The sequence below is a fragment of the Biomphalaria glabrata genome, chromosome 14, assembly GCF_947242115.1.
Source record: "Biomphalaria glabrata chromosome 14, xgBioGlab47.1, whole genome shotgun sequence".
In the NCBI taxonomy this organism is placed as follows: domain Eukaryota; kingdom Metazoa; phylum Mollusca; class Gastropoda; family Planorbidae; genus Biomphalaria; species Biomphalaria glabrata.
In genome coordinates this window covers 29,422,858-29,448,175 of record NC_074724.1, presented here as the reverse complement: position 1 = coordinate 29,448,175, position 25,318 = coordinate 29,422,858, and the positions used below count along the sequence as shown (strand labels likewise).

Sequence of the window (25,318 nt, the reverse complement as noted above, 5' to 3'; positions counted from 1 at the left end):
GCCCTTAAGAAAACATGTAATATCTGAGAGGCCCTTAAGAAAACATGTAATATCTGAGAAGCCCTTAAGAAAACATGTAATATCTGAGAGGCCCTTAAGAAAACGTAATATCTGAGAGGCCCTTAAGAAAACATGTAATATCTGAGAGGCCCTTAAGAAAACATGTAATATCTGAGAGGCCCTTAAGAAAACATGTAATATCTGAGAGGCCCTTAAGAAAACGTAATATCTGAGAGGCCCTTAAGAAAACATGTAATATCTGAGAGGCCCTTAAGAAAACATGTAATATCTGAGAGGCCCTTAAGAAAACATGTAATATCTGAGAGGCCCTTAAGAAATCATGTAATATCTGAGAGGCCCTTAAGAAAATATGTAATATCTAAGAGGCCCTTGAGAAAACATGTAATAGCAAGTATCTGCCAATAACTGGAGAATATTAAGGCAGTTGGCCGTTGTGCTCGCCACCTGACACCCTGGTTAACCATTCACCACAGCAGCCTTAAGTCACCTGCCTCCAGAAAATCTTTCAAAACAATTTAAAAACTAGGATTCTCCTTATTTTGCAATAAGAAACTAAAGTTTTATGAAACGAAACAAAATTGGATAGCCTTGAGGTATGATCAGAAATATCTAAAGTACTATTATGCAATATTCACGCTAAATATAAAATACATTTGATCTATATCTAGGTATGAAATCCAGTAATTCAGAAATACTTGTTTTTAATTATCGAGGAAATAAGTTATAATTGTTTCACAGTTACAGCACAGACCTATATCTATATTTTCATGATTTTGACTATAGCCAACTAACAGTTTGACCTATTGACAAAACTTACACCACTTTCAAAGTTCAACACCGAATAGAAATTTAAAAAAAAAAAGAAAAACAGTTTTTTTTCATCAATGAGTTCACAATTAGTATCCAATTAGAATAAAATAAACAAACGGGCAAACTGCTTAATAAGCACAACACAGCGGCTATGTGTGTATGTGTCGTGCATAATCAAACATACACACATATGTACACACAAGCGCCCCGTGCGCGTGAGTACATACACGCGAATGAAATGTGTATGTGTGTTTCTATGAGTACGCATCGAATTCTAGACTAGCCATAAGTTCTAGAGCTCTGATGTTTTTCATCCGTTTCTCACGGTCAGGGCGGAGCACGCACGTTAGCAGAGAGCAGCATGCTTTTACAGTTCCAGGGGTACCTGGAAGGGGAGAGTGTGGGAGGGGTAGAGGTAGGTAGAGGGAGCAAAGAGAATTGGTTGGTAGTTTACTCAAAGCCCCGTTAGCAAGATAAGTATGAGCAGAAAATGTTTTCAAAAGGTGGCTTGTAAAGAGAGGTAATTCACAATGAGCGAGAAGAAAGTTCAGTTATCGGCCTTTTTCTGAGAAACGTTTTTTTTGCCACCTATTGCTGCCCTTGGCAAAACTGGTGTGGGAATAATTTTAAATAGTGAATGAGTTTGCGTATGAATGAAAGAATCATTAGCTTTATTTACATATTTTAATAAGATTATTATTTCTTCAGAAACGTATGGCACTGTTCGATTACATATACACAATTATTTGTTAGGAATTCATATTTCATGATAGATCTGTATTGAATATTCTATCGACATGTTCGAACTGATCTTCTTAGCAGCGGTTCCTTTTATCACATTTTATATGGGACTTTGTGTTATAGTGACAGTGCAATGTAAATCAAAAAGAAGACGTTGTCAAGAGCGGGGGTGTGTAAGATGTGAGATTGTGTGTGTGTTTGTTTATTTTATTGGTTGGTGTGTGAATTGTTTTTATCACGGGATTTTCAAGGGGGGAGGGGGCAATAAGGTTTTCTAGCGGTCAGTCTAGCAGTTGGAGAGCTGACCTGGTCTGAGTAGGGTGCTTGTGTTGTATTTACCAGTTTTATGCCTAGCGTAAGGAGATGTTTATAACTTATATTTTCTATTCATTGTTATGTATGAGAACTGACTATTTGTGAGTAATAGTATGTATGGCATTGATAGCCTTTTGTTCAATGAATCTAGTCTAAGCGCCCCGTAGTATGTCAGTTGGGCACGTTTTAGTATCTCAGTTATTAATGACTATGCATTCAATTATTATATGTGCACTTGCTGTTGACTGTAAATAAATACTAATTTTATACTCCTTCGTTGAGTGATATTTTGTAACATTTACGCATGTTAAGGTCTGCATGTGAGAATCATACCCTAGATCATCGAGCCATATGTATGTAGTAAGGAACTCAGCACCCCGAGTTCCCTTACAGACGTCTTAAACCAATGCTGTCTCAGTGATTTTCAACGGAGGCTCGAAGCTACATAGTTAACAAACTAACACAATATGCAAAATGTTACAATTTCGTGTTTTTTTTATTATAAAAAAAGACTTATCTAAAGGGGAAGAGATCCGTCCTTAGAGCTCTAGTTGCCAATGATATACACATTATTTTATGACACAAAAGAAAAAAGTTTGAATAGGGTTAAACAATGTACCTCAATTATCATTTTGTAAGGTTACCTCAGCTGTTTTTAGCTTTTTGACATCAGTTGTCGAGCTGTTTTACATCCTAGAAATCCTTGTGCTGTTGCCTCTTTTTTTGGGGCTCTGCCTCTTTTTTTTTTGGGGCTCTGCCTCTTTTTTTTTTTGGGGCTCTGCCTCTTTTTTTTTTTGGGGCTCTGCCTCTTTTTTTTTTTGGGGGGGTGGGGGGAGGGGGCTATTGGCTTCTTTATTGGTCTTTTTTCCCCCCTTCATTCTCATTTACTTTGTAAAACACATTGCTTACCATCATTTCCTATCAGATGAAGACATTAAACGCCGTATAAATCTAGCACGTCAGACATTTACACAGCTAAAACCAACCTGGAAATCCCCTCACATCTCTAAGAAGACTAAAATAAGAATCTTTAACTCTAATGTCAAGGCTGTCCTACTGTATGGTTCTGAAACATGGAGAACAACTGAAGCCACAACAAAAAAAAAATACAAACCTTCATCAACAGATGCCTGAGAAATATCCTAAAAATACACTGGTATGACAAAGTAGAAAACACCAAACTGTAAGAGATGAGTGGACAGAAAAATATAGATGTGCAGATCTTAGAGAGGAAGTGGAGATGGATTGGTCACACCCTTAGAAAAGATACCAGCAACAGAGCTAGGTAGGCCTTAGAGTGGAACCCCCAGGGAACAAGACGCAGAGGAAGACCAAAAAGAACATGGCGACGCAGTGTACTTGAAGAAGCAGAGAAGAACGGGAAGAGCAGGGACACCATCAAAAAGCTAGCAAGAGACCGTGGAGAGTGGCGTGTTTTTGTCGAGGCCCTATGTTCCATGAGGAACTCAAAGGAGTGATGATTTCCTATATTAATATACTCAAGCTACTTAGAGTTTTAAATATTATTTGAAAATCTCGAATGCATGAAACACCTACTAAACTTTTTTATTGTTAAAGTTAAGTATTCATATCTATTTCAGCCACACACCTATATATATTGTAAATAAGGAGGCAGTGTAGTTTTGTTTAATCTCTAAGAATGAGGATCATGCAATTTTCATTATTCCGAAATCCGAATACAATAGATATACATGTTTTCAAGTTACATGAAGTTACTTCCTTCGGCCAGTCTATATTTATTTATGTCTATGAAGAAATATGATTGGAAGTTATTTAGAATTTTCTCCCCTAGATGATGTTTTTTTCAATGTGAAAATGTTTCGGTGTATTGATGAAGAGACAGAGACTGAGTCTAGTTAAAAACATGACTCTATGAAGGCAAAGTTTGCCTCCACGAGCGGGTAGTAATTGTACTTTGGTTTTCCGAATGGGAGAGTTCAAAGGGCAGTTAATGGCATAAAATTGATTTTATCATCTCGTGTACGCGTCAGTAGTAATTTCATTATTATATCACCTTTCTTCACCCCAGGAACGATAAATCTACATTTCATTGTGTGCATACCATTTGGGAGAATGGATCACATGCGTTTGAGTAGAAAAAATATATGTATTTTTTTAGATTTTGAAAATGTGTTTTTTATTAAACAGACATTGTTTCTCTTATTGATCCACGTCATTCGCTATGATTGAGCGATTGATCACAGAGTTCATGTCTTAATCTTTATGTTTCATCCTATGATGTGTTCATTTTATGTATAGATTTACACCTAATAGAACATCCGAAATTGATGTCAAGGAATGAGGTGAGACATTCGATTCCGCACCGCAACAAAGTGCGCTATATTGTGCAGTTCGGTGCGTACATGACGTCAGAGATCAAGAAGTCCAGCTGCTTTTGTTGATCAATAATGCTGATGTTTTATACTCATTCTAGTTCAAAAGATTTTGATTTTGGAAACTAAATCAGTTACTTTTATATTTCTATTGTCAACGGCGGCGTAGCGAGGTTCCCGTGGGCACGCGTTCAAGAATAAATTTCCAAAAGGAAACCTATAAGACAGACAATACACTAGGTACTCAACTTTTTCCAAGAAAGAAACCTATAAGACAGACAATACACTAGGTACTCAACTTTTTCCAAGAAAGAAACCTATAAGACAGACAATACACTAGGTACTCAACTTTTTCCAAGAAAGAAACCTAGAAGACAGACAATACACTAGGTACTCAACTTTTTCCAAGAAAGAAACCTATAAGACAGACAATACACTAGGTACTCAACTTTTTCCAAGAAAGAAACCTAGAAGACAGACCATACACTAGGTACTCAACTTTTACATCGATGTAAAGGAGTACAAGATCCTCAAATTTAGGGCCATTTGAAAAGTCAAAGTCATTGTAACTTGCTAGGATTACTACTAAAAGTCTAACATCAACTTTTTAGGCGACAAACGTTTTGGAAGCAGCTTTTTGAAAAAATATTTCTTTACTCAGAAATTCAACTTCAACATCAAGCTAAGCTCCTGAAAACAAATTCCTAAATTACTAAATTGGATGAGTCATCGTCAATTTAGTAGGAATGACCTACGTTAAATATGATTGAAGTTTCATAATTGTATGGCTTTTTTTTTTAAAAAGGAAACCTGGAGATTTGTGATAGAATAAATTCGCTAAACCTGTCCACTTATAATACTAAATAATGTATCTTAATTGGTGAATAAGTTTCGTTATATTAAGCTTTTGTTTGCGGATGGTATAGTGTTGTGCGGTTTGCGCGCTTGACTGTCGTTTGGGTTCTGTTACGTGCGCAGCATAGTGAATGTGGAATGGTGCGAATGCGTGTTGAAAGGGTAGAGGGAGAGAGAGAAGAATCCAAGATGGAATAATGTAAACTAGGTTATTATTGATATGGTTTCTCAACATTAAAGTGTTCATCATCTAATGTATATATGAGTTTGTTTGTACATAATGAGTCTCATCAGGTCATAACAGGTTGAAACCCTGCCCGCTCCCATCCCCTGTTGTCCTGCGGTAGGTTTGGTCTACGAAGTAAATTATCTTCAACTCTGAAGGAACACTCGAAGCATGTCAATCATTTAACATTTAACAATAGCTTAGAGCCTTTTCAAGCCTAATACAGCATTGTTGATCACTCATCATAACATGTCAATTAACTACTAATCATTGCCTCTGTATAAGTAGTAGTTATATAATCCGTATAACTCTCAACATATATAACATCTAGATTTCAGTTATAACATCTTTATAACAAACATATCAATCATTGTAGTTGTATAAATACAAATCAAACAAGAACAGAGCGGTACAAAAATTCGTTCGTACCTCACTCGGTCAGACTCTATCACCGCCACTCATTGAACAGGGAACATGAAACGCACCAAGATACCTGTGTGTAGTCGCTGAATGAACTCTTTATGTAGTGTCTGTTGTATGTATGTGTATGTTTCTGTTGTGTTGTCTTTAAATGAGAAACGAGTCCTTGTAATCACAACAAATTTCCGTAGGGATCAATAAAGCAGTCTTAGTCTTAGTTATTACGTAAGTTTTTGTTGTTTAGAAAGTTGATTTGATGGATTGATTGATTTCTAATTTCACTCCAGGTCCGCCCCCTCCCTTCCTCCCAAAACTTCGGAATGAATTCGGTCGTAGTTCACATTCAAATGAAGTGAATCTTAAGCCCGCAATTATCTCAACTCTGATAGAATATTTTACCACCAGCTCCAGCAAGAGGCCAACATTTGGTGTGGCAGTGACAAGCAATATATTTTTGTGTGTGGCGGAGACTTCTGAAGAGCCAAACAGCAGAGCAGCAAAATAAAGAAATAACAATCTTAAATAAATAGCCATTCAGCCATATTGCTGGTTTTCTTTAACTAGCTATGCCCACAACTTGAGCGCTTTACATACATTCTTTTTGACAGAGGAGTTTGACTATTTAAGAAAAATATGACTGTAGGATCTTGTAGAATTGTTTGTTTGAATTGCAATGTTCGCAATTGAAATACTTCACACAAAAATCTGTTTAAAAGAAAGTTTTGTCTCGTTGTTATGGAGTGTGTGTGTTTGTTCGTTTCTATGGTGACGGTGGGAACAGGTTAGCGATTGATTGTGAATGATGCAACATATGTGGCATTGTCGTCATATGGTCTTAGTTAGGGGAGTCGACTCCAGAACGTGAGACTGAAAAGTTGTGTTATTGTAGTGAGTTAGCTTTTGTTTTAAAAAATATTATTAAGTCTAGTACATTAACTTCCTTTCATATCAACTTTAATTTTGACTATCTAATACCTAAATTTATATTTAGTTTTGTTCACAAAGAAGTTATTTAACCTATTTGAAGTTTTATTAGCTAAAATATAATACGCCTGTAGCGGTGTGGTTGTCTACCAGCAATGTGGTACTAGAAGTCAACGACCGACAACAACAATCACCCATCTAAAACACATTACAAAAAATAAATTTTGTGCGTCTCTCTTTAAAATCTGTCGTAATCTTAAAAGTTCTTTTTCGTTTAAGTTTTTTTGGTTAAGTTAGTGCAGGAGTAATTAGAAAACAAAAACGCAGAGAGAAATTCTAAGTCCACTGACTTCATTCACTGCTGAGGCCATTCATTAAGCGCGTCCTCTGCCTCCTGTGTTTCTACCTTTCTAATGTACTCACATACATCGGGGTGGGGTGGGGGGGGGGAAGGTGGAAAGTGGGATTACCTTGGGGTGGGGATGGGGTGGGGGGGCTGCTTTAACTTCCCAGATGGCGCCACCATTAGATCAACACAAGGTAAAGTTTATTGTTTGGACAAACTCCACAAGAAGGAGGTGCAGGGGCGGAGAGAGGTAGAAAAGGAAATGTTTAGGTAATAAACTGCAGCAGAAATCATTTTAACTCGAGGAGCTGAAGAGCTCTGCTTCTTAGAATACTTCTTTCGAACCCTTCGCTGCAAACTAAACGGTCTTTCTCTGAACCCTAAATGACTACTTTCCATTGGAATGTTTATCCCTAAGATTTGGGGAACGGACATATGGAATACACACATGTCATTACATAATTTTATTTGACCATTAAAATACTTAATATTCCTAGTAAAAAAAAATTGTCATTCTGCTGGACTTGAAAAGTTCATTAAAAATTTGGCCACAAAATTGGTGAAACTTGTGCGTCCGAAAGATATAAAATTAAATACTTCCAGAATGAAACGAACGACTAAAAAAAAAAAGTTATTTTCAGAAAATGTTACTTCCAACATGAAGTAGAAAATGTAACGTTAGTATCATGGATACCGGATGTGGAAACATCTTTACATGTGTATCTATTTACCAACAGTGTTTGAAAGGTCCAGTTACATTTATTCATGCACAAATGTCTGTGCAGTAATGCGGTTACTAGTTCTTTTTTTTTTTTTTTTTTTCAGATTTCGTGTTTGTAGCTTGGGATAAATTTATAATAGGACTGTCGGCTTATCCGATTTACATAATGCGAAAGTATTGTTAAGATATGTAATGTTAGCTGATAATTAATGTGCATTTGTTAAAAAATGGATTACAAAAAGAGAGAGGCCTTGTGCCTGATATTCTGTGCCCAGTTATGACACTGTCAGGAACCAGACATGAAAACAGTCTATTAACCATGAATGCTAACATTACATTTGATCCACATTAATAGGAATAATTGGGGGATGAGATTTAGTTATTGTGGTATGTTAACTCTTTCTCTCCTAATCGACGATACCATCGTTGATTTGACCTCATTAAATTACATTCATGTTTAATTTTATAAACCTTTGTGTTATCTAAAAAGAGCATGCATTTCCCTCTAATTCTATATCAAATACATTTTCTGATAACAAACAACAATACTATTGAATACTGTATGACGTCTATCTTAGTGTTGTGTACCGGGTGGCTACGTATCAAAGTCAGCTCGAGTTTTGACTAGAGTTTTGAGATGTGATGGCTAAGCATATAAAAGCAGCACGGAAACCTTCTCCCTAATACCCTCTCTCCCCCCCCCTCCCCCACAGAGTGCACTGGGTATACATTAGATGCATAAAAAGATGACCTAATAAATAATAAAGATCATATTCTATGGCATTCGGTTATTATATGCCCACTTTGAGAACCTCTCATTGACCTTACTTTCAGTGGAAAACAATCTTTATGAAAACTTGATGACGACATTCCCCTGATAGCATTTGTCTAAAATCATCATACAGGTAGAAGAAACTCATGATGAAAAACTTAATAAATAGGGTTAGGGTTATTTTATTTTTTTACCGGCCAAATATATAGGCCAATGGAGGCTATATTCGTAAATAGAATTCTTGTTCTGTTTCTTTTTCCCGGCGTTTTTAATTTTAAGACCTCTTTCCAGCGGGTTTATAAAATTAAGGATTTCCCCCCCCCCCTCTCTGCCTTGTTACCTGAAGCCCTCGTGTTTATCTTCAGCTTCACACCTGGCTAGAGACGTGAGGAAGTCGAGAGGAGGACAGTGGGAATAAAAATGAGGAGAAAAAAGAGGGAGTGAGAAAAGACAGGGAGGCCTCGTGAAGAGAGACATATGGAGAGATAGTGAGAGAGAGAGAGAGAGAGAGAGAGAGAGAGAGAGAATTTAAAAGAGTATGTACTTTATATAAAAATAGTGATCCAGTAAGAATGAAAACCTAAAACTGAAAAGGAAGAGGCTGAAAGAGAGAGAACGTCAGAAAAAGAAACGAGATATGATAATGCCTATATGATAATGTCTATATGATAATGCCTATATGATAATGCCTATATGATAATGCCTATATGATAATGCCTATATGATAATGTCTATATCAGTGATTCCCAAAGTGGTCTATATAGACCCCCAGGGGTCTACGAAGACCTCCAAGGGGTCTACGAAAGTAAAAAACTAAATTGGGGGTCCATGAGATGTCCACGGGGGTCTACGATAAGAGATTTCATTTAAGCACATTTAATGTTCACATTCCACTAATGTAATTATTGCATACACTAATATATGATTTGTACCTTCGTTAATCCTTTTTTTTTTATCCTGCTATTCAAATGAAAAATTGTTGTAATCAATTTCAATACTTATTTAAATAGCTTATTTTTGTCTACATGTAACTAATATTTAGAACAAAAAAAAAAGAAATGTAGACAGTACAGCATTATTTATTTAAAAATAAAATTGGGATTCATTCCTTCCTTGTCGAACAAGCCGAAGTGACTTTTTTATGACGATATGAACCAGGTTCGCTGGAAGATCATCTGAGACAATGCTACCCTGACAAAAATAAAGATTTTAAAAACTTTCGAACACTCAAAGTTCAAAATAGACCCGCAAAATCATAGTTCGACATCATATTGAGAAGATGATGGTTTGTGAGAGTCTTACAAGATTTCTTTTCTTATAAAATACGGAAAACAGCAAAGGTCAAACATTGATTCTACCAGCCGTTTTGCACAAACCTACATCTGTTATTATTAAAAGAATTTCTTTTTAAGCAACAATACAGTTCAAGGTCGCTTCGGTGGCATGAGTTATAAAATTAAAAGCTTCTTATGTAAATCTTTACAAGATACATAAATTTAGTTTGGTCTGACAAGGTGTAGCGCTGTGTGCTACAAACTGTCTAATGGTCACCATCTCATCTCATCTATGCCCTTTAGTCCCTTCTGGACATAGGTTACCAACCAGCTTCCTCCAGGCATCTCGGTTCTGGGCGAGTCTCTCCAACTGTCGCCACGTCTTGCCCATCTGCTTCCAGATCGCAGAGACCTGGTGAACCACCATCACCACCATGAAAAAAAATCCAGGTATTCATCAATACCTGCCTGATGAAAATTCTTATGATTCGCTGGTCAGACAAGATTTTGAATGAGGAACTGTGGCAAAGAACAAAGCAGCAGCCCACTGAAGTAGATATCCTTCAGAGACGCTGGAGATGGATAGTTCACACCCTTCGCAATCCTACATCCAACATAACAAGGCAAGCCCTAACCTGGAACCCCAAAGGAAAGAGAAAGAGGTGACGGCCCAGAAATACATGGCGCTATTGGTCACCGTCTCCTTATATTTCCTTAGGGTTGACCCACGAGACCTTTCCCATGTTTGGGTATAGTAGCAAGGCAGCAGATGTTTGAATTCAGTTTTCCTTCTGCTAGGTGGGTAGCAAGCGAAGGTTAATGAGCCCTTCCTGCTTGAAGTTTACTGGTTTAGGCTCCAGTTACTCGCCTTTGACCCATCTCCTGTTAATGAAAACAGTTCAGCAGATTCAACATTTGAGCCACACGTGAAAGATCAAGAAATACACGAGAAACTGCTCTAAGCGAAACCTTTTACAATGATACTTAAGGCATAATAATTAATTAATTAATATTTAATGTTGGAAAGACTACTTCATAGAACGACAAATTCGTATAATAAACATAATATCCTAAGTTGTGTAGTTTTAATTTACTTTTTCACTTCTCAACTCACTACGGTAAGAAATTTGTTTAAATAATGTTAATGAATTGGCAAAAATGTGCAAGTTGAGCAGGGGGTCTACCGAAAACCAGAAAACATGGCAAGGGGTCTACGAGACAAAAAAGTTTGGGAACCACTGGTCTATATGATAATGCCTATATGATAATGCCTATATGATAATGTCTAAATGATATGATAATGCCTATATGATAATGTCTATATGATAATGCCTATATGATAATGCCTATATGATAATGCCTATATGATAATGCCTATATGATAATGTCTATATGATAATGCCTATATGATAATGCCTATATGATAATGTCTATATGATAATGCCTACATGGTAAAGCCTATATGATAATGCCTATATAATAATGCCTATATGATAATGTCTATATGATAATGCCTATATGATAATGCCTATATGATAATGCCTATATGATATGATAATGCCTATATGATAATGTCTATATGATAATGCCTATATGATAATGCCTATATGATAATGTCTATATGATAATGCCTATATGATAATGCCTATATGATAATGCCTATATGATATGATAATGCCTATATGATAATGCCTACATGATAATGCCTATATGATAATGCCTATATGATAATGCCTATATGATAATGCCTATATGATAATGCCTATATGATAATGCCTATATGATAATGCCTATATGATAATGCCTATATGATATGATAATGCCTATATGATAATGCCTATATGATAATGCCTATATGATAATGCCTATACGGTAATGCCTATATGATAATGTCTATATGATAATGCCTATATGATAATGCCTATATGATAATGTCTATATGATAATGCCTACATGGTAAAGCCTATATGATAATGCCTATATAATAATGCCTATATGATAATGTCTATATGATAATGCATATATGATAATGCCTATATGATAATGCCTATATGATATGATAATGCCTATATGATAATGTCTATATGATAATGCCTATATGATAATGCCTATATGATAATGTCTATATGATAATGCCTATATGTTAATGCCTATATGATAATGCCTATATGATATGATAATGCCTATATGATAATGCCTACATGATAATGCCTATATGATAATGCCTATATGATAATGCCTATATGATAATGCCTATATGATAATGCCTATATGATAATGCCTATATGATAATGCCTATATGATAATGCCTATATGATATGATAATGCCTATATGATAATGCCTACATGATAATGCCTATACGGTAATGCCTATATGATAATGCCTATATGATAATGCCTATATGATAATGCCTATACGGTAATGCCTATATGATAATGCCTATATGATAATGCCTATATGATAATGCCTATTTGATAATGCCTATATGATAATGCCTATATGATAATGCCTATATGATAATGCCTATATGATAATGCCTATATGATAATGCCTATATGATAATGCCTATATGATATGATAATGCCTATATGATAATGCCTACATGATAATGCCTATACGGTAATGCCTATATGATAATGCCTATATGATAATGCCTATATGATAATGCCTATACGGTAATGCCTATATGATAATGCCTATATGATAATGCCTATATGATAATGCCTATTTGATAATGCCTATATGATAATGCCTATATGATAATGCCTATATGATAATGCCTATATGATAATGCCTATATGGTAATGCCTATATGATAATGCCTATATGGTAATGCCTATACGGTAATGCCTATATGGTAATGCCTATATGATAATACCTATATGATAATGCCTATATGGTAATGCCTATATGATAATGCCTATATGATAATGCCTAAAAGATAATGCCTATAAGATAATGCCTATATGATAATGCCTATATAATAATGCCTATATTATAATGCCTATATGATAATGCCTATATAATAATACCTATATGATAATGCCTATATAATAATGCCTATATGATAATGCCTATAAGATAATGCCTATTTGATTATGCCTAAAAGAAGACAAATTAATAGTACACATTGTGTCAGTGTATTAGTTCCTGGATTCCCAATATAAACTCATACTTGCTTCACGAGTTGTAGGAATGTGTCAAAAGACAAAAGTTAACAAAAAATCAAGTTAAAAAAAATTATTTCAAGCTAAAAATCCCGCACAAAGAAGTTTATAAAGCTGAGCATTTATTACACGAACGTCTAGAGCCGAGACCATTCGTTACAGAAGGCCTAAACACTGGCCTGTAACGTCACAACATGTGGGCAGTGGAGACCGATAGCTCGTTGCCACGTCGTACACACCTGTGACGTTATTGATCTCTAAACTCTAAACAAAGAAATAATTGTAAACATTTTTCAACTGGATCCGAGAAAGGGAAGTGGGAAAAATAACGTTTCCAAATTTTGTGTCAGACAGACAGACAGACAGAGTGATTTGATATAAGCTTTGTATAAAGTACGTGAGCAAGACGTATTAGAGAATTAGAGAATAGAAGATGTTACACTGAAACAAGGGGCATCAACGATACAGTACAGGCATTCACCATGTTTTCAAAAGACCAAAACATTCTTTTCACTGAGGCAATGATTAACTTCTATGTTACAGCCAGTATTTCTAAAAAAAAAACGAAAGAGATTCAACCATCAAACCCCGTGGCCTGTGCTATACAGTGTTATAGGTTTAGTTTATCGGGGATTTCCTTTTGAGCGACCTGACTTTAAATAGAACTTTATTTGGACGGAAGTAGAATGATGGGATATCACGACGGTTAGTTAACGAACTCTTACTCTTATGGCGTAGCAAGACGTGAACTTATTAGGACTGTTGACATATGGACTGCGCCCCTTCATTGTATGGATTAAATTATATTTTCAAGTTCTAGAAGTCTTATCAAATCATTTCATTAATATGTATGTGTGTTCGGACCGCAATCCAGACTGTGAGCTAATAATAATTATTTAGACTAGTTCTAAATCTACTAGTACTAGATTCTACATCATTCAAGAATCATAACAACAGATAATGGCATGACATATCTTGCAAATGTCTCCTTGCTAGTTTCCACAAACTTGGACCTTTTTCATTGCACTGACTTCAATAATCGAGCTTCTCCAGTGAATGTCGTGCTAGTCTCGCAAACAGTTTTCTTCTTCTTCTTCTTCTAGCCAGCTTTTTTGCTGCTGAGCTGTGAGCTCTTTTGCAGACTGTGCCAAGGAAAATGGTGTGCTGTTTTCTTTAGTTTTTTTCAGCACTGCCGTACAGGGTGTTGGTTATGATGGGCTGTAGTGGTAGTAGGGTGTGCCTAAGGTGGATTAGGAAGGGGCATTCAAAAAGGATATGGTTTACGGTTTCATAAGGGTGGGCGCACTGACTTCAATAATCTAACTTCTCCAGTGAATGTCGTGGTAGTCTGGCAAACTGTTTTAAGGCATCGAGCTTAGCGACCTTCTGACAGAATGGCATTACGTCCAACCAGTGCTGGTATCTGACATTGAATGGATAAAAATGGGCTCAACTTGTCCTGTTTGAATGATGAAATGATGCTTTATCTAAACTCCTGTTCATTCAGACCTATTGTTCTTTCCTTCAAAATCCTGAAGTCAAGCCGTTATTTGTCTCTATTCACTTCACGACACAATAAAGAATTAATGATAATTTAAAAAAAAAAAAGGTTTTACGAAACAAATAGCAATTTTGAGAAATAAAGACGCCATTATGGTGACACTACGGTCATTCATTCGAAATTTCAGAGAAAAAAGTTTTCATATAAACATGACACCGAGATGGAATCTATCTGAAAATTTGTAAAGAAGGGGAAGATAACCGGAAAGAGCGAGATTGACAAAGAGCAGACGACAGGCACAAAACTGGCACGAACCACGAACTGGTTAACCTAGGGCGACAGAGATTTGTCGCTGCCCCATGCTAAAGGAGTATAGACTAACACTAAAGGTGAGTAAAAGGCGACTTTAAGAGTACTTGAGGCTCTATCCTCTAGCTACAACCCAAATCATGCTAAAAGTTTTCAGGATCTAATTGGTACAGATGCCGGAAAGGCTTCAACAACACCCTTCTTGTTAACCGTTGGCCAAAGAAATGATGACTTTAACATCATCTGCACTATAGATCGCAAGGTCTGAAAGGGTTACTTTACTTTACTAAGTACAATCTCAACAGTAAATCTTAATTTAATCTCTTGCACATACTATCAAGCTGCTTATTTATATTTTAAAAAGCACACATGTACACATTTAAAAGAATTACTTCATTTATAGTATAAAGTTAATTTTTTTTTCCAAAATTAGAATTCAATATTTTAAAATCACTTGCATTTTCATTTAAAATAAAGCCCCCCGATGACGTAAAGTAGTGTTGATGACGTAAATGGTGAACTTAAAACGATTCGTACTCTCGTTCCTTACGCTGCGTTGAAATTTCTGGAGTTCCTCAGATTAAAACTTGGCTCTCGTGAAAAAGTTGTCGAGGCTATCACAGACAAGGAAATGGAGTTAACTCGTGTTGATCTTAGAAAAAAGAAAATAAGAGAAAGGGAAAGAATGAGAGAAGAAAAGAGAAAAAGAGGAAGATGTCAGCAGGATGTTTCACATTCCGGGTGGTCTGACGACGTCGCTATTTAAAGATTTAACAAACTAAGAGTAGATTGTTACGTAGATTTAAGGAAATTAGAGCTTTTTAGTTTTACTAAGCTTGTATCAACTCACTCTGGTAAAGCATTTGTACTCGCTATTTCTGCAACATCCATTCCCGAATCAAGTTGAAGCTTTGCATAATTATTCATTGGCCCAGAGAGGAAATGAATCAATGAAAAAAACAACTGAGTCAATTAATTACTGGTACGGTAATTAATTCATTTTGTTTGATAAAAAAACAAGGGAAGTTATTTAAAGATGTGGCTAAATATGTAGGGTTTGTTCCCCTAGATAAATGTGCTCGTTGTTTCTTCCCCACCTAGTCTGAAATCAAATTGAAACTTTAAACAATCATTTATTTTACGTAACAAAACATGAATCAATTAGAAGGTTAACCAATTGGTCAATTACTTATTGGTAATTAATTATTTTGTTTGATGTCGAATAAGGTAAGTGTGAAGAAACAAGTCCTTTTAAGTATAAACTGCCTTTTATTGTGCAGCCTTCAAACAAAGCATATTGACAAGGCGAACATTCTCTACAGATAACTCCACTAGATGACTGCCTTCTGCATATTTACAAGACACTGGTCGCTTCCCGCAAGTCCCCTAACTCTCCGATACTCAAAACTTCACCGTGTGTCACGGTTGACCACAAATAGTAACCGTGTCACAACAGGAAGTAACTTTAACATTCTTGAGAAATATAGTTATAGTTACTATTTGCATATCTGTAGTGCAATGCAGCTTGCTTACAAAAAAATAAATTATTTTATATTTGGCTTGTTGGTTTTATTCTTGGTGTGACTGAGATTCTAGTCAAAACACAATATGGAATAATTCTGACTTTTTAATGCTCCAATGTAAATATAAGAGATGTATTCATCTTTACAGTCTGATGTGTAGATGGTACATTAGTCGATGTAAACTATATTTATTGACACACTCTTTTAACTTTCTGACACTGTTAACCGGGGATGTAATTTTGATTTTAAAAGAAATATTAATATAAGTTTGCGTGTGTGTATGTGTGTGTGTGAAAGAGAGAGAGAGAGAGAAAGAAAGAGAGGGAGAGAGATAGAGTTTAATGATGTATGGGAGTTAACTGTTTAAAACAGGTGTGTGTCAGAGAGAAGACGTATGAGCATCAGTTGGTTACTTCCCTTGATAAAATTTGCCAGTTGGAATTTACTAACGAAGATGAAATTGGACGAGCGAGAGAAATGAGGAGAATCGGGAAGGAGGGGTGGAGTGGGGCGCGGAGGAAGGAGGGGGGGGGCTGAGATAGGGTAGAGGGGAGGGCGTTGATAAAAGAGGTCATTGAAATGTATTCACTCTGGCAGTGACACTGTCATATTTTTTAGTATTTGCATTAACAAAATAAATAAAGTAAGAATATGTGTGACAAATAATCATGTACTTTTTTTTTTTTATCTCTCCGGTGGTTGAGTGAGATAGAGCATAATAGGCGTATTTTGGAAGTATGTGCTCGAACCTTGTTAAAATAAATGTGATTTTTAAACCTGTCAAGACTATTTGAACTGGGATTTAGTGACATTAAGTTGAAAAAAAAGATTGTCATTATTTTCAGCTCAATGGTTTCACTACTCTCCTAGCTGTTTAATTAAGTAATTAGAAACTTATTATTTTTTATTATGTATATTGACAACATCAAATGCTTGTGTTTCTAGTCGCCCCCAAAAGGAGAATGCCGCTATTCATTTTGTGTGGTCTGTCTGTCCATTCAGTTTGTCCGTCCGCCCTGATTAGATAGAAAAAAACTAATAAAGGTATTGAAAAGCCGACATTCCCCGACATCTTACTCTTTTTTTTTGATATTTCAAAGTTCTGATGCAACGGCTTTTGTATTTTATTTTCTGAAAGCTAAACTTTTAATTTTTAAAATTAAATGCAAGCAGTTTTTTCATAAAAAATACATTTTTACAGTTATTACATTGATAAGCGGTACCTCACTAATTTGAAAAATGTTAATGTAACGGCTTTTAAAAAAAAATAATGTAAAATATTTGTATTCCTAAATGAAGTGTCTTCTGTTCTACGCGCTACTTGCATTTTTAATACAAGTCAGGCATAAATTTGCACAGCAGAAAGTACACATTTACCATATTTTCTCTCTATAACCCGCATACGTGTATAACCCGCATATGCGTAAACCCCCGTTAAAATTGCAAAATTTAAATAGTTAAAAACCAAAAATAGTAGACTCTGTACCCATATATACCCCGCATGTGAAAGGCATTGACTTGCAGTAAACTACCGGTACATAAAGTTGTTGCTTATCAGACGTCTGTCCGTCGTAACACAATCCTACTCCAGTTGGTGTTCCAACAAGCGATACATAGAGTGCAACAGGCGTGTGACATAAAACAGTCGTTTCTTTAACTCTTACTCTTTTAATTAACGATAACATCGTTGATTTGACCCAATTAAATTAAAATTAATTTTTGGTTTTATAAAGGTGTATTTGGTTGCATAAAAAGAGCTTGCAGTCTCCTATAATTCTATACCAAAAGTAACCTTATCTGATTACAAATAGAAATGTTATTGAAGTTTAATGATAACAGGGTAGAATGTATACATGTGAAAAATTTTTAATTTCCCTCAGAACGTGGAAAATAATTACGGAGATAAAGAGTTAATACCATTTTTTTTGGGGGGGGTTTGCGCATATAACCCGCGGGCTGTACATATTTTACCCGTAAACATAGTATAACGGAAACTATGGACATATTGGTGGGTCTTTATACGTCCAATAGTTCGCTGTGTGGTTGTGAAATGGAAAGCTTTATGAGAATCTCATTATAAACCTCAAGAAAACAAATCCTTCAATCACATTAGTTAGACCAGGTTCACACTGAACCATATCGTCAAAACTATCAGCTCATTTAATACATTAACTTTTTTGATTGGAGGAGACAAGGTTTGCGTTGTTGATAGGTCATAGCTTCTGGTATTGATGCCTTTCCACCTGCTTGAGTGGACCACATCGGGGGCCGAGTCTGATCTTCGCAACCTTGTTTATTTGTAAGTTTTGGCTTATTGTTTTATTCATTATCTCTACTTTACTTGTAAGTCTTCTGTCCTGAAGTGTCTAAAAGTTTAATGATTTTATTAACTCTTTCTCTCCGAATTGGCGATACACATCGTTGATTTGACCTCATTAAATTTAATTAATGTTTAATTTTGTAATCTTTATTTTGTGTTATATATATATAAAGCATGTATTCCCCTTTAATTCTATACCAAATAAAACATTTTCTGATAACAAAGTTAATCCAGGAGAGGGAAATAGTATTCAGCAAAATGAAGAATTCCATCGAAACGTGGAAAAATAATTACGGAGAGAAAGAGTTAATGGTTTGACTCTAGTCAAATGTGAATATTCGTTTGTCATAAATCTTATGGGATTATTTTGTGTCTGACACGTAACCCTAAACATATAAAGGCGGAGAAAGAACAATAATATAGTCTTATTGCTCAATGGACGTTACTGTTGCAGGTCTGTCATATGCTAAGAAATTTATTGATAGGTCTTATTCCTACAAATAAAAAAACTTGACGATGGCAGAAACAAGAAAAAAGGAAATTGACTCAAAATAATTCACCTAAATTCTAAATTAAAATAAAATAATTCAATAAATTAAATTACAATAAAAAGTAAAAGTTCCACTTTCAGACCTTGTGTTTAAAGGCCATATTATGTAAAGGTTATCTGTCTCTGTGGCCCTACGGTTAACAAGGGTGTCATGTGGCCAGCACAACGATCAACCGCCTTTACTTTTCCCCACTTCAGGTAGCCATTACAGCTGGATGGATTCAGAAGCGCCCCAAAATTTCGAAATTAAAAATCCAAGTCCTCACCAGAAATCGAACCCGGGATTCCCGGTTTGGAAGCCAAGCGCTTTACCGTTCAGCCAACGCGTCTAATAAAATACATTAAGATAGGAAATATTTTTCAGTTTTCATAGCAACGACAGATACAATTTTTTTTCTAATTTATATAGTTACATAGCGCAAGGAATGCCACCATTAAAAAGTTACGCCCTTGTTATAAACGGATGCAGTTTGTCAAAGAAAAGATGCAGTGGGCACCACAGAGTGAAAAGTCAGAAAGAGCAGTCAGTGGCAGACGTGTTAAGTCTGTTAGTCATTAGCGCTTGGGCGAAAGTGTTAGTCCTACTGTTCACGCACTTGTGTGTGGGTGTGTGTGTGTGTGGTTTGGTGTTAGAGCGAAAGTTGAGCAAGTAAAATTAGGTCAACCGAGTGAGCACGCGTGTAGAATAGAAATGTGCTTAACTGAACAACTCAGACACAACGCTTCCCACCAAAACAAAATGAGCGACTAGTGACACAAATATTGTACATATACAGCTAAAGCAGACGACATAATACAAGGTGAAGGTCTGGCGTGAAATAACCTTTTAATGATTTTTAAGTACACACAATGCAGACAGACACTGTATTATTATGTCTGTCAGTCCAGTACAGGGGCGTAGCTAGGAATTTTCCATCGTTTGGGGGTCGGGGGGCTTGACCTCTTTGGGTGCCCCCTGCAATTTGCGTAATATTTAATTATCAATGTAACAAAACACTCATTTGGGGAAATTTTCAAATTCTCCCTCTCCTCCCTCCACCCTAGCTACGCCACTGGTCCCATCGTCAGTTGGACTGTTGGGGCACCACACATGATCTGTTGACAGTCTTTCTCCTTTTCTTTCTTGTTTTGTGCCTGAATTAGAGACACATAGTCAGATCCTTCCAGCCCAAAGCGCTTCCTTAGTAGCCATCTTCTTCTTATTAATGCTCTATTTTAAAGACAAATCTATTCATCCTTGATGGTCATGCTTCTCAAAAGAAGTCGTTTAGGTTGAGTGCATAGAGCTTGACTACTTGACTAGGCATCTTGACTTTGTATCCGGGTAAAACTAGGCTAAATTTAGTTTGTAAATTCTAGTAACCCAGTACTCTTGTGTGACCTTACTTATATTTTTAAGACACTATTGTGAATTAATTTATATTATTTACGACATTATAGTGTGACTTAATTATTATTTGTTTTACAATACTAGTGCCACTTGACTAATGTTTTCCATTGGGACGATAGACCAATATCAGCAATCACTGTATGTCTTATGTTCATAATTATGTTTCAGGAAATAATTTAGGGAATAATTTGTTTGAATAATATAGATACAAAAATTGTTTAACATAAACTTTCTCTCTCTCTCTGTCTCTCTCATTTTCTCTCTCTCTCTCTCTCTCTCTCTTCCCCTATCTCTCACTTTCTTCTTTCTGTCTTTCTCCCTTTCTCTTCTTCTCTGTCTCTCTATTTTTCTCCCTCTCTCTGTCTACCTCTCTCTCTCTCTCCGTGTCTCTCTCCCTCTTTCTATCCTTTTCCCCTCTCTCTAGTTCTTTCCCTCTGTCTCTCTCTCTTACTCTCCTTTTCCTGCTTGTTCTGTGACCTCATAAGTTATTTCCCCTTTGCCGCTCAGCCATCTGGACATCGCTAACAGCATGATATCAAGATGTCCTGGATTGTTTCACGTAACTGGTTATCTAGACCTAAGATATGCCAGCATCCAGGAGTTCTCAAACTGACGGACACATAGATCCACCCTATTTTCTCAAGCTACAGATCTCATTGTACATCAAATTTTCAAGGAATAATTATGGTAAAAACAACAAAATAGCAAAATATAAACAAAAACTTGAGAAAAAATAAGCTTTTCTAAGGTGAAGAACTGCAAAATCATTGCCATATCTATTATCTATCAATACCACATGTTTTAACTTCCTATATATATATATATATATATATATATATATATATATATATATATATATATATATATATATATATATATATATATATATATATATATATATATATATATATATATATATATATATATATATATATATATATATATATATATATATATATATATATATATATATATATATATATATATATATATATATATATATATATATATATATATACGCCACTTATAAAGCATAAATTGGGGGCGGGATAGCTGAGTTGTAGAGCATTTGACTTATGAACTGGGGGTCCCTGGTTCAAATCCTGGTAGATTTTTTTTATTTCGGGATCTTTGGGCGCCCAACTCTAATGGGTATCTGACTTAAGTTGGGGAAAACGTAAAGCCGGTTGGTCGCTGGTCGCAGGACAGATGACCTTTACATCATCTGCCATATAGATCGCAAGGTCTCAAAAGGGAACTTGACTTGACTAGAGCATAATTTAAATGTAATGACGTAATAAAAAATGTGTGTTGAAAGATGTTCTTAAAATAGAATACAGCCCTTAATCATCTGATGACTTCATGCCACTTATATATGTCAGCGACTTACCAACCCACGGACTTTAATAAATATTTCTCAAAGTGTATATACAATAAGAGGCTCAGGAGAGAGAGAGAGAAAGAGAGAGAGAGAGAGAGAAAGAGAGAGAGAGAAAGATATGCACATGGAGCGGAGGGGAAAAATTGAGTCAGGGAGATTAAAAAAAAATAGTGTAAACATAGTCTTACACAGAATAATATGTCCATGTTGTGGGTTTACCACTCACCGAGTGTTTTATAAATCACAGTAGCCGTAATCATACCATTCAGACTAGAGATGAGAGTTGATAGTACTATTTGTGAGACGCTAAACTGGGAGAACATTCTTATAGTCTGGGAATATTGGAAATCGGATAGCTTGAGCCTAGGGAAGGATATCCTCGTTTTCATATAACTATAAAACAAAAGCTGCATATAGTAATTCGTAATGCTAGTAACAAACAAGTATTAATAATAACATCACCGTGACCTCATTCCTATCTTCCAGCTTCCGAGATAAAAAGAACCACCACTTAATTTACAAAAACAATTAAAAGCAATTACACATTTTTGGAATATTGATTATTATATACTAACAATGTAGAATTTTTTATGAGTTATTGTTTTCAATTCAATAAATTAAAGATAACCGGAGACAGATTAGTTTGTTGTTTTACCATAAAAAAGACGAACTGATAAAGATAAAAAATGTTACGTCAAGTCGTTTGTATTTTATTACTTTTTTTTTTTTTAAACTCATTGAGGCAAATGAGACAATTTTGTGATTTACATATTGAAGTTCTTACACTTTACCTTTAAACAATGCGACACTGCAATTTAAAAAATATATATATTGTGACTTTAAAATGGCAGAATCGACAGCTCCTTAAAAATATTTCACGAAAGGAAATGTTTAGCAGTTGTTTCTTTTATTAGCAAACTTTGAGGGTGCTGAATGTTACATTTTGGATTTACACATGAAGCTCCTACACTTCACCTTTCAACACTCTGACGCTGCATTTTTTAAAAATTATGTTGAGGCTTTAAAATGGCAGATTTGGCAGCTCCTAAAAAATATTTACGACAAGAAACTTTTAATAGTTTTTTTTTGTTCTCTTGTTAGTAAAAACTTTGCAGACGCTGTATGTTACATTGGATTTTTTATGACATTGATAGTAGCCTAATAGTTGTCTATGTATATTTGGTTATCTATATGTATCACAGATTTGGGTATTGTCTTTATGTGTATGTACAATTTGTAGAAAGTCTACATTCCGACACTAGTCCACATTACATTTTTAAATTTAATTAATTAACCTTGTTTTAGTTTTAATTTATTTTTTTACATGTTGTAAAATATTTTTTTTTTCCTTAACTAACTAGATGATAATGATTGACGTCACGTACCTTGCGAGAGTTTGATTGGCCCAGAAATTAACATATTATCCACCACACAGCGCTGACCAATGGGATGAAAGATAATTAACCCATTGTCGTTCTCTAGAATGCAGTGCTCATCCTGGATGCCGGAACCCTCTAGAAGTATATCCTGGGGGACTCTGGCGTACTTGGTGCCGATCCTGGTCAGACCTGCAAAACAAAAGATTTATTTCCCCATGAAGTCAAGTACACGGAAGAAGAGACTTCACGCCAAAATTTTGTTGTGCTTTATTTGTTTCTGGTGTTCCTACAAAAATATAAGAAATACATCCTAGCCCAAACCGTAAGACAGCGGGGGAGGGTGGCGAGCAGGGTTCGAGAAGACAGTACAGAACACATACGACACGACCAGGCTGGTCTAAGAACAATGTTTACAGCTATTTCATCCAGAGCCTCCAGCCTGGCTACCTGTAATTCGATGGTTTAATCAGAAAGTTGCACTATTCAAGCCATAACAGGCTAATTTTTCGTAATTTTTCGTCCACAGCAAGTGGGAGAATTAAGTGATAGTTAAGTCAATCAGTCACGACTGGAGGATTTTATATTATAGAATGTTTATTTTATTATATTCGCAAGAACATTATGTTGATTTTATGTGATTCGGGTCTGTCTGATTGTCTGTCTGTCAATCTGTCTGTAAAAAAAAATGTGTGTACGCTTCTTTTCTCCCAAACCCATTCTCGGATCAAGTTGAAACTTTGCACAATTACTCATTGGCGTAGACAAGACAAGCATCAATGAAAAAAAAATTACCAATTAGTTTTCTAATTACTGGTAATTAATTATTTTGTTTAATAGCAGTAAGGGAAACTAATCCTTCAGTATTCACAGTCATGGCTTCATTTGTTGGGTTTAGTTCCCTTAAATTATTAACGCTATTTCTTCCTCACGCGTTCTCTGGATAAGTTGATACTTCAAACAATTAGTTATTGTACTTAACAAAACATGAATCAGTAAACAAAATAGTCAATTAGTCAATTAATTATTGGTAATTAATTACTTTGTTTGATTACGAATAAGTGAAATGACTTGTACATTATTGATTGATATAGTTTTAAGGGCAGAGTTCTTCTCTTTTCGATAAGCTTTATTTATTTATTCTTTTTAATCAAAGGAATTTTTAAAACATAGTTTGCTACTTTATGTTTTCTTGTTGTATAAGACTTTTAGTATTTCAACATCAAAGCCATTGTGTATTGTGAAGCTGAAGTTAGGTTAATCAAGTATCAAAGTTCCATTTACAAACGTACTCGGGGATCCTTATACAGAATTCAATCAAAGCCTTTCCACTTTGGAAAATGCATTAATTTTGTATCCCTAACATAAAGTTAAATTACATAATCACACAGAGTACCACAGGTAGAAATAAACACTTAGAAATAGATTGAAATAACAGATTGACGGTGCATGTCATTAAAAAAAAGAAAACAGAATGGTTAATGTGCCCACCAACCCTTCTTTTTAAAAATACTTTTAAATATAAGAATAGAAATACCCAGATTTCATGCAAAGTTTAAAGTATTGTTTTTTAACCGCCTTTGGATTTTTGTGAGCTATTTTTAACAAGATTACAGAGATTTCCAGAGCCGCAGTGCTACAAACAACTTCCGCTAATATTGACTCGATGTATTACGTGACCTATTATGATCATATCTCATCTTTCCCTGCGGTCCTTTTTGGGGTATAGACCCCCATCCAGCTTCCTACAGGCGTCTCGGTTCTGGGCGAGTGTCTCCAACTGTCCCCCCACGTCTTGCCCATCTGCTTGGCATCTGCTTCCAAATCACGGCGCCGAGTATTCCTGGGCAGACACCTCTTCCTCTTTCCTTTTGGGGGTGGTGGGGTTCAGAGAGAGGGGGTGGTTCCAGGTGAGAGTTTGCCTTCTAATGTTGGATGCAGACTTACGAAGGGTGTGACCCATCTCCAGCGTCTCTAAAGGATATCTATTTTATTGTGTTGCTGCTTTGTTCTTCGCTAGT

The 25,318-nt window shown here is 35.6% G+C and overlaps 1 protein-coding gene across 4 annotated transcripts in view; it reads right to left on the bottom strand.

Moving 5' to 3' along the window:
* LOC106065868 (pleckstrin homology-like domain family B member 1) overlaps positions 1–25,318 on the bottom strand; it is a 255,809-nt gene that overhangs the window by 214,266 nt on the left and 16,225 nt on the right. For 3 of the 4 annotated variants that reach the window (XM_056011283.1, XM_056011285.1, XM_056011284.1), the window contains exon 4: positions 23,307–23,489. In XM_056011283.1, coding sequence (XP_055867258.1) covers positions 23,307–23,489 — 183 coding nt within the window. Of the gene's footprint in view, positions 1–838; positions 922–23,306; positions 23,490–25,318 lie in introns of those variants that run through there. The other variant, XM_056011280.1, reaches the window with a different exon arrangement.